Source organism: Amblyraja radiata, chromosome 5 (assembly GCF_010909765.2).
Source record: "Amblyraja radiata isolate CabotCenter1 chromosome 5, sAmbRad1.1.pri, whole genome shotgun sequence".
Classification (NCBI taxonomy): Eukaryota; Metazoa; Chordata; class Chondrichthyes; order Rajiformes; family Rajidae; genus Amblyraja; species Amblyraja radiata.
The window spans coordinates 53,615,005-53,631,773 of record NC_045960.1 but is presented as its reverse complement, the minus strand read 5'-3'; the positions used below and the strand labels follow the sequence as shown (position 1 = coordinate 53,631,773).

At 41.5% G+C, this 16,769-nt stretch overlaps 1 protein-coding gene across 1 annotated transcript in view; it reads right to left on the bottom strand.

The window, feature by feature from the left end:
• Positions 1-16,769, bottom strand: part of rspo3 (R-spondin 3) — an 82,596-nt gene that overhangs the window by 46,769 nt on the left and 19,058 nt on the right. The window contains exons 3-4 of the mRNA XM_033021220.1: positions 3,630-3,779; positions 352-549 (exon numbers count right to left, since the gene is read on the bottom strand). Of these exons, the coding sequence (XP_032877111.1) occupies positions 352-549; positions 3,630-3,779 (348 nt within the window). The remainder of the gene's footprint in view (positions 1-351; positions 550-3,629; positions 3,780-16,769) is intronic.

The window sequence follows — 16,769 nt, the reverse complement described above, 5'->3', positions numbered from 1 at the left end:
TCTACCTATGTTTCTATGTTTCTAAAAAGGATGGGTGACTTTCCAGGTTGGGACCTTTCTTCAGAGTCTTCAGAGTCTGAAGAAGGCCCCCTTCCCAAAACATCACCCATCCTTTTTCACCAGAGATGCTGCCTGACCCGCTAAGTTACTCTTACACGTCGTGTCTATCTTCAGTATGAACCAGTAACTGCGGTTCCTTTCTACAAATAACACTAGCATGCAGACTTGATAATAATCACTGGTAACAATAATTGGTTTCCTGAGTTCTTTGAGGCATTTATGGTAGCATTATGAAGTTGGTTATTCAGAGGGCTCATGGTTTATTGCTAAGTCTCACAGAAATCCTCTTACCTTTTTGGCCTGGTGGACACCGCTTTTTCTGAACATTACATTTCCTTCTCTCAGTGGTCTTTGGACAGGAGTTGCCATGTGCTGAAGGTTCCAGCACTATATCCCGGCTCCTTGACTCGCTGCCTCTCCGGAATCCACACGTTCTCCCTCGCTTTGTACAGGGACTCCATGCATTCCACTCACCGACTTCGCAATGCACTGCAAACAGAAAAACAAAGTTGTTCTATATATTCTTGTTTCTTCGTTCTCAGTTTATTTTCCTTCACCAAGAACCTCTCACCCCCAATTCATTGCTTTGCTTTAATCTGCTCATTTAGGGCTGTACATACAATGGGTGGGAATGTAAAGAGAATAAAATCAGATTACACTAGGATTGATGTAAATGGATGTTAGATATGTGGTATGGACTCAGTGAACCAAGTGGCCTGTTTTCTGTGCCGAATGACAATATGGATGCATTGCTCCTCATCAAAATATGAGCGTGAACATTGGATGTCAATAGCTATTTAACTAAAAACTACTCCCGATTAGTACATATTTACTAGGGGTCATTGAACCATGACAAGGAACAGAAAGTGGGCTCCACTGATTTTAATTCTATTGCCCAATTACCAAATCACAATGAGATAAATGCTGTTGACCAAGGGCTAAATTTCATTGGGTTTTGTAAAAGTTCAGTAAAATGTTAAAAACTGAAACGGTCTTTGAAAATGGACCATATGAAACATAATCCAGGTTGTTAAAAGAAGCAAATGTGGAAATTGCAAAGACTCTGGCTAGTGCTGCCTAGGGATTGGCAAACTGGTGATGGTGTACTATTGTTAAAAAAGGAGACAATGGTATAAACCAAGTAATTACAAGCCAGCTAATGCAACACCTGTATTACTTGGATTTAAATCCAAGGGCCAATGTTCACCTTCATTAAGATTAAGAGAAAGTTGTATCTGAGTAGCTCGGTTAAATGATTTGAGGAGGTAATGGGGAGGGCCGATTAAAGGCAGTGCACATAATGCAGTTTACGGGAATTTGTGCAAGGCTTTGATAAGACCCTGCGTGAAATATTTAAAAGGAGTAGAAGTGAAAGAAAGCCAAGGTGTTGTGACAAATTGTACCCAAATTTCCAAATGGCAGGAGGCAAATAGGTGGCCTCTATTATTGGAAGGTTGTTGCCAATGGGGATCCACGAGGCTGGGTACTTGGCCCCTTGCTTCATTATAATTAATGTTTATGACTTGAATGTAAGGGGCATGATAACAAAGTTTGCTGATGATACAAAAATTGGCCATGTCATTGACAGTGAAGAGAAAGCCTTCTACAAGAATAATTAGTTGGTCTAGCAGGTAGGGCAGTAAAGTGGAAAATTTAATTTGAAGTCTGAGTTATCGTATTTGGAGAGATGCAATAGATTCAACATTCAAGAGATTCAAGAGAGTTTATTGTCATGTGTCCCAGATAGGACAATGAAATTCTTGCTTTGCTTCAGCACAACAGAATATGGTAGGCATGAATACAGAACAGATAAGTGTGTCCATATACCATTATATAAATATATACACACATGAATAAATAAACAGATAAAGTGCAAATAAACAGATAATGGGCTATTAATATTCAGTTGAATCTAAGATGGCGCCTGCCAGTGGCGACTTTTTGCTAACAGTCAAACAGCTAACAGCCAAACAAATAAGGCAAGGGAATATACAGTGAATAGGAGATGCTGAAACATGAGGATGAACAGTTTACTTTCATTTATTCTTGTCACATGTATCAAGGTACAGTGTAAAGATGTGCATGCTATCCAGTCAAAGATAAGAAAAGAGGGACGTGGAATGTGAATCTATATGCTTAAAGACAGAAGAATATAACAAGTGGTTGAAAAGGCAAAAAAGATGCTTGCCTTTTTAGCCGAAGCATAGGATACAAGAACAATGAATTTATTAAACGTGTAGCACTTGATAGGCTAGAGCTTGATTATTGCAGATCACCCATTAGAGGAATGGTGTGATTGGATATAATGCAGATTTATTAATATGTTTTTGGGAGTGGAAAGTGGTGACTATGATAAGGTTGGATAAGCAAGGGTTGTTTTCTAGAGGTAACTGAGGGGAGACTTAATTTAGGTGTTTTAATATTATGGGGTGTTCAAACAGACTAAGTCAGATGGATCTAGTCCCTGTAAGAAGGGTCAAAACCTGACAGCAGTGACTTAATGTTATTTGTGCAAAGAATAGAGGGTAGATGAGGAAAGTGATTTTCACCTAAAGGGTTAAAGTGGTCTGGAATTTACTGCTTGAAAAAAGGTGATAAAGGCAGAACATTCATCATATTTAAACAGAATGTGTACTCGAAGAGCAATGACCTGTAGAGCTACAGATTGTGATGGAAGACGGAATGAGGGTTGGGTAGGAAAAACACCAGGAACGAACTGCTTCATTCTGTGATGTAAATGTTCTATGATTCAATAACTGTGACATTTTCCTTCTGCCAAGTTGTAAATTCATTCACAGAGATTGATTGTTATGATGAATAAACAATTTTAATTTTCATTATATCATTTGGCTATCAGGTGATAAAAGGGGAGCCAAGTGAACATTAGTTTGTTTACCAGTTCCTATATTTTATTATTCTCCCTTACCTTCAACACTTCAATTTTTGCTTTTAATCTAGTTTTCCCTCATTTTCTTCCTCAGTTAATATACAATATCTTTTTCTGATCACTGTTCTACAATATCACTGATCTACAATAGATTATAACCTATTCTACCATTTTAACATTCTATTTTTTCCTTTATGCTTTATAACCTTATTTTCCCATTGTAATTCAGGTGTCTCAAGCTAGGTCCCAATCTGCAACTTTGTATTATGATCCACATTTTGTGGCTTGAAACATTTTTTCCTTAAGACATCGAATTTTCTAGCTTTCCATCAACACTAATCATTAGGACTTGCTCAGTGTGAAGGAGTTGCCTTTTTGATAAAACATTAAGCCAACTTTGATCCACTCTCTTAGGTAGATGTAAACAGTTTCATTTTGAAGTAATATGAATAGATTATTACATTGTTATGCCGGGTTATACCCTTCAAACAACATCAATAAAATAAGTAATCTGTCAGACTTTACTGCATGTAAATTGGCTCCTATATTTCCTGCATTATAGCAGTGATTTTGCATCACAAGTTTTAACTTGGTTCCAAGAGCACTTTAAAACACCTTGAGAATATGAAATGCCCTGCACAAATGCCAACCATTCCTTTGCTTTGCACTGAAGTTTGCTTACCAGTCGTAGTGCATTCCATTGTCTGGTTATTTGGGGCAAATCCTTCAGGACAGATATCAAAACATCTTCCTTTATGCAAGTAGAATGCTGGTTTGCATTTTGTGCAGAAATTTTTGTTGAAGCAGGTATCACAGTTGTCAGCTGTACATTCTGAAAAACAATAATTTAAACATGAGAGGCAGTGGCAGGTTTAAAAAAATAATAATCTGATGCCGCTCTGATGCAGTGATAATTTACCCACATATCACATTACAGAAGGGGGCCTTTTGGCCCAAGGGGTCCATGCCAATCCCAACAAAATCAGTCCCATTCCCCCCATTTTTTTTTTACATATGGCCCTAAAATGTGTTCTTTTTCTTATGCTTATTCCTCAACATTTTGATTATTTTGCCACTTACCTACAGTAAAGACTAATTTACACTGGCCAATAACCTACCAACACATCTATAGATGTAGGAGGAAACTAGAGACCTAGAGGAACCCCATGTGGTCTTGGGAAGAACATACACAGACAGAACTAGAAATTGCAAGGCTGCCAACTCTCACGCATTGAGCGTGAGACTCACGCATTTCATGAAATTCTCACGCTCTCACGCTGATCACAAATTTCTCATGCTCAAATTTAAAATAAATAATAAATAAAGTCATGAACAATTCAATTCATCCAAGGCTTCCAGATCTCCTCCACACTCACCAATGAGAATAATTTTCTGTCAGCGGGTTTCCCGTAAAGAACGAGCAATTTAATTGTCTTAGACTCTTAAGCACACTATTTAACATGGCAAACTGCAGTACATTTGCCATTCATGGAACCAAAATCTGCAGGTGCTGGAAATCCCAAATAAAGAAAAAATTGTTTTGGAGGTGAGTAAAAACCACGAGGGGAATATATAAGGTGAATGCCGTCTTTTTCCCGGGATATGTGATTCAAGAACTAGAGGGCATCGGTTTAAAGCAGGGCTGTCAAACTACCAGCCCGTTTGATGATTTTGGGGGAAAAAAGTTGTTTCGTTTCTCCATTGCAGATGGTGTGATAGGTGAGACATGGTGGTGGTCCCAGCACCGACCCCAACCCCCCCACGCCCCCCCCCCCTCCCCCGAGGCACCGCTCACACCTCCCACACTCACGTCCGGCCGCTCTGTGTCCGTCGGCCGCTCTGTCCACACTCCATGGAGTTTTAACCCCGGCCCAGAGCCAGGAGCAGACCGGGTGAGTGGGGGCGTCAGTGCCACCTCCGAAGCCATGGGGATGAATCCCGGGCTAAGGTTCTGCTCTGATGCCCGACCCCTGATCTGCATGAACAAGTTGGGATGAAGGGCCTGTTTCCATGCTGTAAGACTATGACACATTGCAGAAAGGGTGCAATTGCTCTGGAGAGGATCCAGGGGCGATTTATGAAGATGTTGGCAGGGCTGGTATTTTTTTTCACTTTGAAGAAAGATTTGATAACTGGGATTGTAATCTCTGCAGCAACGGAGGTGAAGAAAAGACCTAGTTGAGGTGAATAATATTATGAGAATTGACCTGATTTGCTTAACAAAGAGTGAGTGAAGGAAGGAACTGCAGATGCTGGTTTAAACTGAAGATAATCACTAAAAACTGGAATAACTCAGCAGGACAGGCAGCATCTCTGGAGAGAAAGAATGGGTGATGTTTTGGGTCGAGACCTTCAGACTGAAGAGGTGGAAAACCAGCCATAAAAGACAATGACTGGAGATGTGTGTTATCCAACTAAGGGCAGAAATTAGAATCATGTGTTCATCTTTATTGACGTGACACCATAATAAATATATTACAGAAAAAAGAATTTAATGGAGTGGCACGTTGGCGCAGTGGTAGAGTTGCTGCCTTACAGTACCACAGACCCAGATTTGATCCTGACTACGGGTGCTCTCTGTACAGAATTTATACATTGTCCCTATGACCATATGGATTTTCTCTGGATATTCTGGTTTCTCCCACATCCAAATGAAGTGCAGGTTTGTAGGTTAATTGGCTTCTGTAAATTCTCGCTGGCGTGTAGGATGAAACTGGTGCATGGTCGATTGCTGGTCGGTGTGGACTTGGTGGGTTGAAGGGCCTGTTTCCATATATATGTTTTACATATATATATATCTTAACTTCATTGAATCATATACAATTGAATACGTGGCATTATTTTCGTCTTGTTTCTATAGTCAAAGGGTAAGGTTGATTTATTTATTTGTGCAGAACAGTGATGAAAATCCTACTCTTGCCTTGTTTCTCTGTTTTTTTAAATATATATATATATATATATACATAACAGCATGAATTATAATCTGATTTCCATACATGAATATACTAAGGTCAATCATGTGCTGCACCTGTTGATCAGAGCCTGACTCTACTGTGGAATGTAATTAGGAATGTAATTTAGCCTAACCTAATTCATACCTAATCCAATTTAAAGCTTAAATGTTGCATTCAAGTGTAGGTTAAAAGACTCGCTACAGTATGCACCAGATTGCACAATTTCAAGCTGAAAAATGCAAAATCTCCCTACCGTGGGAGAGGGGACAACCCCCCCCCCCCCCCCCCCCCCCCGGCAGCACTGAAATTGGGATCAAACTAGGGTACAGGAGCTATGAGGCAGCAACACTAACTTAACCTATAGGGAACACTCTTCACAAATTGAATTTAAATCATTTTATTGATGTTTGGAGTCAAGGTCAAACCTGAAAAAAAAACATTCTAACAGACATAAGTGTAAGAGTGGAATTTTACTTCGGAGTCACGTAAGTGACTACGTGAAGAACCCGCTCAGTGCACAGGCGCGGCATTACGCCAGCAGTGCAACAGCGGCAGCAGCGGAAGTCAAACACTCCACTGCAATTTCAAAGACGGACCGTCAGTTAAGTGAACAGAAGTCGGCTTTCCTTCGGCATCGATACCGAAGAAGAGCCGGCTGGCTTCTCTTGCAGAATGTCCACACTCAAGACAAGACTTTCGAAGAAATCTGCCTCCCGTCCAACTCCGCAAGAGGAGAAGGGGGGGGCAGCAACAGGCGGTAGGAGCGCTATCCGGGCGCTCCGCTATCCCCGACACCGAGCCGAGTCCAGCTCCGCTAATGCCTGAACAGCGGGCTGGAGGCAAAGCCAAACGGAAGAGCAACCGGCCGGTGGCATCCGACTCGTCGGACGGGGACGTCTCTCCACCCAGGAGGGGGAGGGACAGCCGCCTGAGCCGCATGGAGCGGCTCTTGGAGCAGGTGCTCCAGCAAGGTGCACCCCGGGAGGGGAGCTCTTGCAGAGGGAGGTCAGGCACTCCCTCTACGGTGCCTCCTGCACTGTCCATTGCATCCTCCTTTCCAGAGGATAGCTTTGGGGACCAGGACTGGGCTGGTCCAGAACAAGGGGTTATGGCTGAAGATTTCGGGAGTATGCAGGGGGTGCAGGAGCAGGAACAGCTGCTTGGTGTAGTGGGCCGCTACGTGTCAAAACCCCGTGCAGGGGAACCGCTAGAGGCCAAACTAGCGGCAAGTATCAATCACCTTTCCAACAGAGCTCTGCAGGAGCAGGTGATTAATGAAGCTTTAGATACCTATACGGCGCCGGAGAACTGTGAATCTCTAAAAGTACCAGCGGTGAACAGCCAAATCTGGGGACACATTGGGGCAACCATCCGGCACCACGAGCTAAAGCTGCAGCGGATACTCCGACTATTGACAGCAGGCATCACTTCGTTTGCTCGTTCTATAAACAACACCGAGATGACCACCAATCAACAGGATACACTCGCGTTGTTGTGTAACACGCAGTTTGAAATTAATAATCTGCGGAAAGAAATCATCAAACCTGCCATCAATCCTCGATTTGCCGGGCTATGTAAAACACCAGCCGATGAGCCAGAAAGGCTGCTCTTCGGGAAGGCAGGGTATAAAACGAGCAAACTGAAAACACACACCACCAAGTGGCAGCACCCCGCCGCATCCACCAGTAAACATCCGCCATTCAACACTGGTGAAAGCTCGGGGTCCGCTTACTTTCACCGTAAGTCTTTTTTAGACCAGGGCCCAGAGCGGACCCCATGGAAAATGCGCCAACCCCCAACAAACACGCCACATCAGACACCTCGCAAGCCTCCTCCGACCAAAGGGAATCAGAGGAAATACCCGTAACCATGGAGGTAGGTGGGTCTGGTTCCAATCAACTTTTGGGAGGTGGAGGCTTAATACTAACAGGAGGTAGATTGCAACGGTTTGAAGCATAGGCAGGGTATTTCTCCCTCCGTCAAAGAGAAACGTGAGGGACAAGCTGAACTGGTGAGACTTATCACAAAGGGGGTCATCGAAAAGACCAAACATGAACCTTTGGAATTTGTATCGAATATATTCACTAAAACCAAAAAAGATGGTGGCTGTCGCATCATCATTGACTTAACATCACTAAACAAATTTGTTAAGTATATACATTTCAAAATGGAGACATATGTTACTGCCAAACAACTAAATTCCAAAGGACACTTCATGGCAAGCATTTATCTTAAAGATGCTTACTATCTAGTACCCATATACAAGGATCATCGCAGATACCTAAAGTTTATCTGGATGGTACAAAGCATTGCCCTATGGGCTAACTTCAGCCCCAAGATTATTCACCAAAATATTGAACCCAGCCATGGCAATACTAAGAAAACAAAAACATATTGTCATGGCATATCTGGATGATATTCTGATAGTAGGGAAAATGATGGAATTGGCTGTGGCAGCAGTATCAGCTACAAAACAGCTCCTCGAAACTCTGGGGTTCGTCCTGCATCCAGATAAATCTAAGTTGAAGCCATCCACTATCATGGACTACCTGGGCTTCACAATTAACTCAGTCCAGATGACTGTTACCTTGCCAAAGGCAAAAATGGTTGAATTAGCACAATCATGCAACAATTTAATGGTCAACGAGCGACCAACTATTCGACAAGTAGCAAGAGTAATTGGGGAAATGGTAGCAGCATTTCCGGCTACACAATTCGGACCTTTGCACTATCAAAAAATTTACAGAGAGCAAAGGTACAGGCAATAAAATGACATACAGGTCACTATGATCGTGTCATGAACTTACCCACTGAAGCAATATCAGAGCTACAGTGGTGGGCAGAAAACGTTTGGCATAGTTTCAGCCCTATCTTTATCACTAACCCTACTTTAGTTACTAAAATAGATGCCAGTGCTCAAGGCTGGGGAGCGACTAACTCCATATCCAGCACAGGTGGATGGACTAACCTAGAGTCATCATTACTACTTACACTGGGCATTAACTATCTAGAGATGTTGGGCGCCTTTTATGGTTTAAAAGCATATGTATCTAATATGCAGCACTTGCATGTTCGGTTACAAATTGATAAATACTACGGTGATGGCTTATATTAACCATATGGGTGGCATAAAATCATTATCATGCGACAAATTGGTCAACATGATTTGGCAATGGTGCGTCGAAAGACATATTTGGCTATCAGCTACTTACCTACCAGGTAAGCTAAACACCCATGCCATGAGAAAATTAAACGCCTGGGTTGCAAGTTTGAACAGACCTTACCTGGAACTGGGATTGTCCAAACAAACCATCACCATGTCGGCATCCCTTCGAACATCCACCAAGAGGCAGTACTTAACCAGCATCAAAAAAGGGAGAAGTACTGCCAGGAAACAGGGACAACATACGCAACAGCTACAGCCACCAACATACTGGAGTTCCTGGCCTATCTACACCACGATGTAGGGATCAGCTACAGTGCCATCAACACAGCGCAGAGTGCTCTTTCTGCTTATCTCAAACCAGCGCCAGGACAACAGGCGATGGGATCCCATCCACTGGTGGTAAAACTGATGAAGGGCATTTACAATATCAAGCCCTAAGCCCAGGTATACCCATATTTGGGATATCAGTGTGGTCCTGACATATCTCAGGGAATGGCCACCAGCCAGATCCCCCGGCCTCGAGCAAGCTACACTAAAGACGCTCATGTTGATGGCACTTGTATCCGCTCAGAGGGTCCAGTCACTACACCTATTGCGACTGGACAACATGATCACAGCTCCAGACCAGATCTGTCGTTATCCAGCGACTGATTCAAACAGAGCAGACCAGGAACACCTAATCCAGTCGTGGCTTACCCACCAGAACCACGGTTATGTGCCATGACCCACCTACTATCCTACATAGACACAACCAAAATATTCGAGGGAGATGAAAAGCCTTGGGGGTCAGTCACAAAAACCTTATGGTCGGGTGACGAGCCAAACCATTGCGAGATGGCTCAAGCAGGTGCTAGAAACTGCTGGGATAAACACTAACATGTACAAATTTATTCCACCGGGACAGCATCCATGTCGACGGCTAAAGAATGGACATGCCTATAGACCACATCCTGGCTACAGCAGGATGGTGGGGGGGAAAAGACCGTTCAGAAATTTTATAATAAGCCGTTGGCAAAACCTGGTTTATTTGCAGTAAAGATTTACGAACTGCAAATATTTAATTTAAGCCCAGGGGAGCAACTTAATTCTTTGTTGTTATTGTTTAAAAAATACCATTGTGTTTTTCTACAAATAGACTCATTGGTTGATTACGATAACACTTCCTCCCTCAAGAACTTCGGCAGTGAGTGAAATGAAACTGTTACACGGTTTGAAATCACAGAGCTTTGAAATCTTCACGTAGTCACTCACGTGACTCCAAAGTAAAATAGTAAGATTAAACGAGAACTTACCAGTTTGAAGTTTGATCTGTATTTTATGAGGAGTTACGATGAGGGATTACGTGCCCTCCGCTCCCACCCTCATTATATGGATCAAACTAATAAATTGATGTCTCCTTATCTTTACTATGTTTACTTCAAATAACTGTGTCTATCTGTGATTCCACACCGCTGCTTGGAAGTATGCCGCGCCTGCGCACTGAGCGGGTTCTTCACGTAATCCCTCATCGTAACTCCTCATAAAATACAGATCAAACTTCAAACTGGTAAGTTCTCGTTTAATCTTACTATTTTACATTAGACATTGTGACAAAGCTTGCTGTATTTGACTACAGTAGCTATGTGACAAAGCAGTACTCCAGAAATGTTGACTAATGGCATGTTCAAATCTTACTATGGCATTTAGTTAACTAAATAATCTGGAATTAAAAATTAAAAAACAGAAAATATGAGCAAAGGTAGCCATAAAGCTTACCATTAAGAATGCATCTAGGAAAAATAAAATTGATGTGGCCACAATGTGACTCCAGAACTACAAAATCATAGATAGACACACAAAGCTGGTGTAACTCAGCGGAACAGCAGAATAACTCAGCGGAATAACTTAAAGGAATAGGTGATGTTTTAGGTCAAGTCCCTTCCTTTCCTTTTCTTCAGCGATGCTGTTGGACCCACTGTGTTACTCCAGCTTTTGGAGTCTATCTTTGGTTTAAACCAGCATCTGCAGTTCCTTCCTACTACAAAATAGTAGTTGACTCTGAAATGGGCCACCACACTTGAGGGACAATTAAAAAATAAGGAATTTAGTGTTGGTCTTGCTGACAATGACCACATCCAAAGTAGAAATAATCTTTTATCTCTCATAATATGAAGCATTTTCATGGCAATATATTTTACAAGACCATTTTGTTCTAATGTTTCACAAAGCTTGCAGATCACATACAATTGGCAAACCACTTTAAACATAACTGAACCAAAAGAAACACAAAATAAACAGTTTTGAATGTTAAATGAAATTCTAAATGAGAAATTACCAAGTTGCTTTGTTCGGAATCTACAACAATATATGGTTACATCTTGCTGGGATTATGTGGGAATGGATGGAAATATATTCAAACATGAATTAAGGGATACAATGATGACTGGCCCGAAATGTTAACTCTTTCTATCTCCATTGATATTTCCAGCATTTAATTTTTAATTTTTACTTACATCTGACAAAGTGTATAAGTAAATGTGTGGAAATTCCAGAAGCTCCGATTTCCTACCACACTCCAAAGACGTACAGGGTTGTAAATTAATTGGCTTGATAAATTAAGTTGTCCCTCGTGCATGTAGGTCAGAAGGTCATAAGTGATAGGAGTAGAATTAGGCCATTCGACACATCAAGTTTACTCCGCCATTCAATCATGGCTGATATATCTCTCCCTCCTAACCCCATTCTCCTGCCTTCTCCCCATAACCTCTGACACTTGTACTAATCTAGAATCTATCTCTCTGCCATAAAAATATCCACTGACTTGGCCTCCCCTGCCTTCTGTGGCAAATAATTCCACAGATTCATCACCCTTTGATTAAAGAAATTTCTCCTCATCTCCTTCCCAAAAGAACGTCCTTTAATTCTATGGCTATGACCACTAGTCCTAGGCTCTCCCGCTAGTGCAAACATCCTCTGCACATCCACTCTATCCAAGCGTTTCACTATTGTAGGATAGTGTTAATGTGCGGGGATCGCTGTTCGGCGCGGACTCGCTGGGTGAAGGGCCTATTTCCGCACTGTATCTCTAAACTAAACTAAACAAAACTAAACTTCCTACTGTTCCCCAGAGTCATATTGGGAAATCTGGTGCACTTCAGTGGAGAGGAAAGGTTGTAGCTCGAGGTTAGTTTTTGCATTATCTTTGTGAACTTAAGAATATTTTATTATTAAATTTTTAACAATTATATGCATTTAGATATATTTTATTCGTATTGTTTGAACGTTCTAATTTCGGATTTAAATCAATAAATTTTAAATTACATTAAAAAAATTTAAGACATAATAGTATGATTATTATTTTAATAAACAATCGACAATAAAAAAGACAATAAACAATAGGTGCAGGAGTAGGCCATTCGGCCCTTCGAGCCAGCACCACCATTCAATGTGATCATGGCTGATCATCCCCAATCAGTACCCTGTTCCTGCCTTCTCCCCATATCTCCTGACTCCGCTATTTTTAAGAGCCCTATCTAGCTCTCTCTTGAAAGCATCCAGAGAACCCGCCTCCACCGCCCTCTGAGGCAGAGAATTCCACAGACTCACCACTCTCTGTGAGAAAAAGTGTTTCCTCGTCTCCGTTCTAAATGGCTTACTCCTTATTCTTAAACTGTGGCCCCTGGTTCTGGACCACCCCAACATCGGGAACATCTTTCCTGCCTCCAGCGTGTCCAAACCCTTAACAATCTTATATGTTTCAATGAGATCCCATCTCATCCTTCTAAACTCTAGTGTACAAGCCCAGCTGCTCCATTCTCTCAGCATATGATAGTCCCGCCATCCTGGGAATTAACCTTGTAATCCTGCGCTGCATTCCCTCAATAGCAAGAACTTCTTCCTCAAATTAGGGGACCAAAACTGTACACAATACTCCAGATGTGTTATAACTAGGGCTCTGTACAACTGCAGAAGGACCTCTTTGCTCCTATATTCGATTCCTCTTGTTACAAAGGCCAACATGCCATTCACTTTCTTCACTGCCTGCTGTACCTGCATGCTTACTTTCATAGACTGATGAACAAGGACCCCCAGATCCCATTGTACTTCCCCTTTTCCCAACTTGATGCCATTTAGATAGTAATCTGCCTTCCTGTTTTGGCCACCAAAGTGGATAACCTCACATTTATCTGCATTAAACTTCATCTGCCATGCATCTGCCCACTCCCCCAACCTGTCCAAGTCACCCTGCATTCTCAGAGCATCCTCCTCACAGTTCACACTGCCACCCAGCTTTGTGTCATCTGCAAATTTGCTAATGTTACTTTGAATCCCTTCATCTAAATCATTGATGTATATTGTAAATAGCTGCAGTCCCAGCACCGAGCTTGCAGTACCCCACTAGTCACTGCCTGCCATTCTGAAAGGGACCCGTTAATCCCTACTCTTTGTTTCCTGTCTGCCAACCACTTCTCTATCCATGTCAGCACTCTACCCCCAGTACCATGTGCCCTAATTTTGCCCATTAATCTCCTATGTGGGACCTTATCAAAAAGCTTTCTGAAAGTCCAGGTACACTACATCCACTGGCTCTCCCTTGTCCATTTTCCTAGTTACATCTTCAAAAAATTCCAGAAGATCAGTCAAGCATGATTTCCCCTTCGTACATCCACGCTGACTCAGACCGACCCTGTTACTGCTATCCAAATGTTCGGCTATTTCATCTTTTATAATTGACTCCAGCATCTTCCCCTCCAATGTCAGGCTAACTGGTCTATAATTCCCTGTTTTCTCTCTCCTGCCTTTCTTGAAAAGTGGGATAACATTAGCCACCCTCCAATCCACAGGAACTGATCCTGAGTCTATAGAACATTGGAAAATTATCACCAATGCATCCACGATTTCTAGAGTCTTCAGGGGTCTTAACTATTTTTTTCCTCTTCACATACCTAAAGAAGCTTTTACTATCCTGCTTTATATTCTTGGCTAGCTTACCTTCGTACCTCATCTTTTCTCCCCGTATTGTCTTTTTGGTTACCTTTTGTTGTTCTTTAAACATTACCCAATCCTCTTGCTTCCCGCTAATCTTTGCTACATTGTACTTCTTTGCTTTAATTTTTATACTGACCCTGACGTCCCTTGTCAGCCATGGTCGCCCCTTTCTCCCCTTGGAATCTTTCTTCCTCCTAGGAATGAACTGATCCTGCACCTTCTGTACTATTCCTAGTATTTCCTTCTGCGTTTCTGACAATCTCAACTATTTAGTTCTTTAAACAGTTTTGACACTGAAGAGTATGGGTATGACTATCCAATTGCCAAATGATTTCTTGGGGCAGGCATGGCGAAGCTGTTGCATGTGCTGAGCTTTGCTGGGACTTGTTTTTAAGGACCATTTTGACTAGAGATTTTACAACAGCTAAGTGCCACCCAAGTGGGTAAGGGCATGGTGGAAATGGTTGGTTCACTCCTCGCTGTGGAAGGTTAAACTAAAAATCCCATGTGTTTTTCTTTAACCATGCTCTGGGATTATACTGTATGTTGTATACCATTGCTTTACATCATGGGGCGATTTTTAATTTCTCATAGATAATTTCACATTCCTTTGTGGCTTCCCCACTCCCTATCTCGGTGGGCTTGTTCAATCCTAAATCTGTCTAAGATTTCTACTCTCCTATGATTCCGGCCACCTGCACAATTCCAACTTTGCTTGAACACAGTAGGTGTCAATGCTTTCAGCCACCAAGAACCTAAATTCTTTCCCCGAGCCTTTACACATTTCTACCTCTTTCCTTTAAAAGTTTCCTTAAAAATAGATATCCCTTTAAGCAATATTTTGGTCAAGTCCCAGTGTGTCTGAATGTGAAAGTGCCATTTGTTTGTTGTTTCTGTGTTAGATTTACAATTTTGAACTTGCCGTATTATGCAAAAGAATAAAAATGAAAGGCAGGAAATACTGAACGTATGTTGGATCACACCATATATTTCAGGGTAAGGAATACTAATCAGAATTTTTTTTCAGATTTGATGAAAGGTCATTGACCTCAAACTTTTAACATTTGATTCTCTTTCCTCAAATGCTGGACTACTTCGCAGTGTTTCCAATATTTTTTGTTTATGTTTCAGATCAGAGTATTGTGCAACTTGCACTTTACAACATTGCAATAGTGACCGCACTCTAAACAAACGCACATAATTTTATGTGAAGTACTTGGGGCTCCCTGAGGTTGGGGGAAAGGATTATGCAAGATCTTGTCTATTTTTTGTTATTGATAGTTATGTTTTTGGTTGCTACGAACTGGATTGAAACAAAACGGTCAAAGACAATTTCATATCTGTATGGTTTCGCTGACTAGAAAGTGGAACCATTTTTCTGAAATAATATCATTAATTAATGACATAACATCTGTCCCAACTCACTGCCATGAATCAGGGGGTGGGAGATTGCAACCTTCACGTGGTCCGCCCTGTTTTGACGAATGCAATCAACCTGGTGTGCACAATCAAATAAGATCAAATAGAACAAGTTGTCATACAACTTTAGGCTGTGCACGCCATACGCAAGAAGAAGAAGGCATGAATCAGGAGCTTAAAAAACTGAGATGCAAATATGCCGAATGCAAATTAATGAAAAAGTTATATTCCTTTATAGAATCCATCACATAAAATTAATCTTTGTTAATAAAATAGTTTACAGTTTAACTGCACTGTGGATAGAAAGTCTTGAAAATTAATTGCAGGTTATATTTTATTGACAATTTGTTTAATCTTTCAGTAAAACTATTGTCGTTAAATCATGTCAAGTTTCCCCATAATCACAAATACAATCAGTTACATGTACAATGAAAATATTGCTTGCAGCTGCATCACAGACACAGAGACAGACAGCACACAAATTATACATAAATTATTCAAAATAGTGAAAGGAAAAAGACTATACAAAAACTAGATATTAGTGCAAAGCACAATTAGAAAACAAGTCCATGGTAGTACAAGAGGCAGTCAATGGTGTTTCATGGCCAAAGTAAGATTAGGTTGTAGGAAAGAACTGCAGATGCTAGTTTACACCAAAGATAGACATAAAATGCTGGAGTAACTCAGCGGGTAGGCAGCATCTCTGGAGAAAAGCAAGAGATGAGGTTTTGGGTTGAGACCCTGCGCAGGTCAGTTAAAAACCTAATGGTTGTAGGGAAGTCGCTGTTCAAGGTTGTGTGGGATTTCAGATTCTGAACTTTCTGCCCTATGGTAGCAGCTAGAAGAGGGCGTGGTTTGTGGGATTCCTTGATGATAGATGCCTTCTTAAGGCAGCACCTCATGTAGATACTTTTGATATTGGGGAGGCAAGTGTCAGTGATCGACCAGGCTGAGTTCACCAGTCTCTGCAGCCTTTTGCTTTTCTGGGCCTTGGAATTACTGTATCAATGCAACCAGTCAGGATATGTACAATGCATTTGTAGACATTTATTAAGATTATTCAGTGATATGCCAAATCTCTTGAAACTTTTAAGAAAGTAGTGGTATTGGTGCGCTGTCCTCATTGTCACATTTATGTGCTGGGCCCAGGATAGGTCAATTGAGATGTTATTGCCCTGGAATTTGAAGCAGCAACGCCTCCAACAGCGGCCAGCGAATGAAAAATGGCACATGGTCTCCAACTTCCTGAAATCAACGATAAGTTTCTTGTCTTTGGTGATTCAGTCAATAACAGTAGTGTCAACGGCGAATTTAT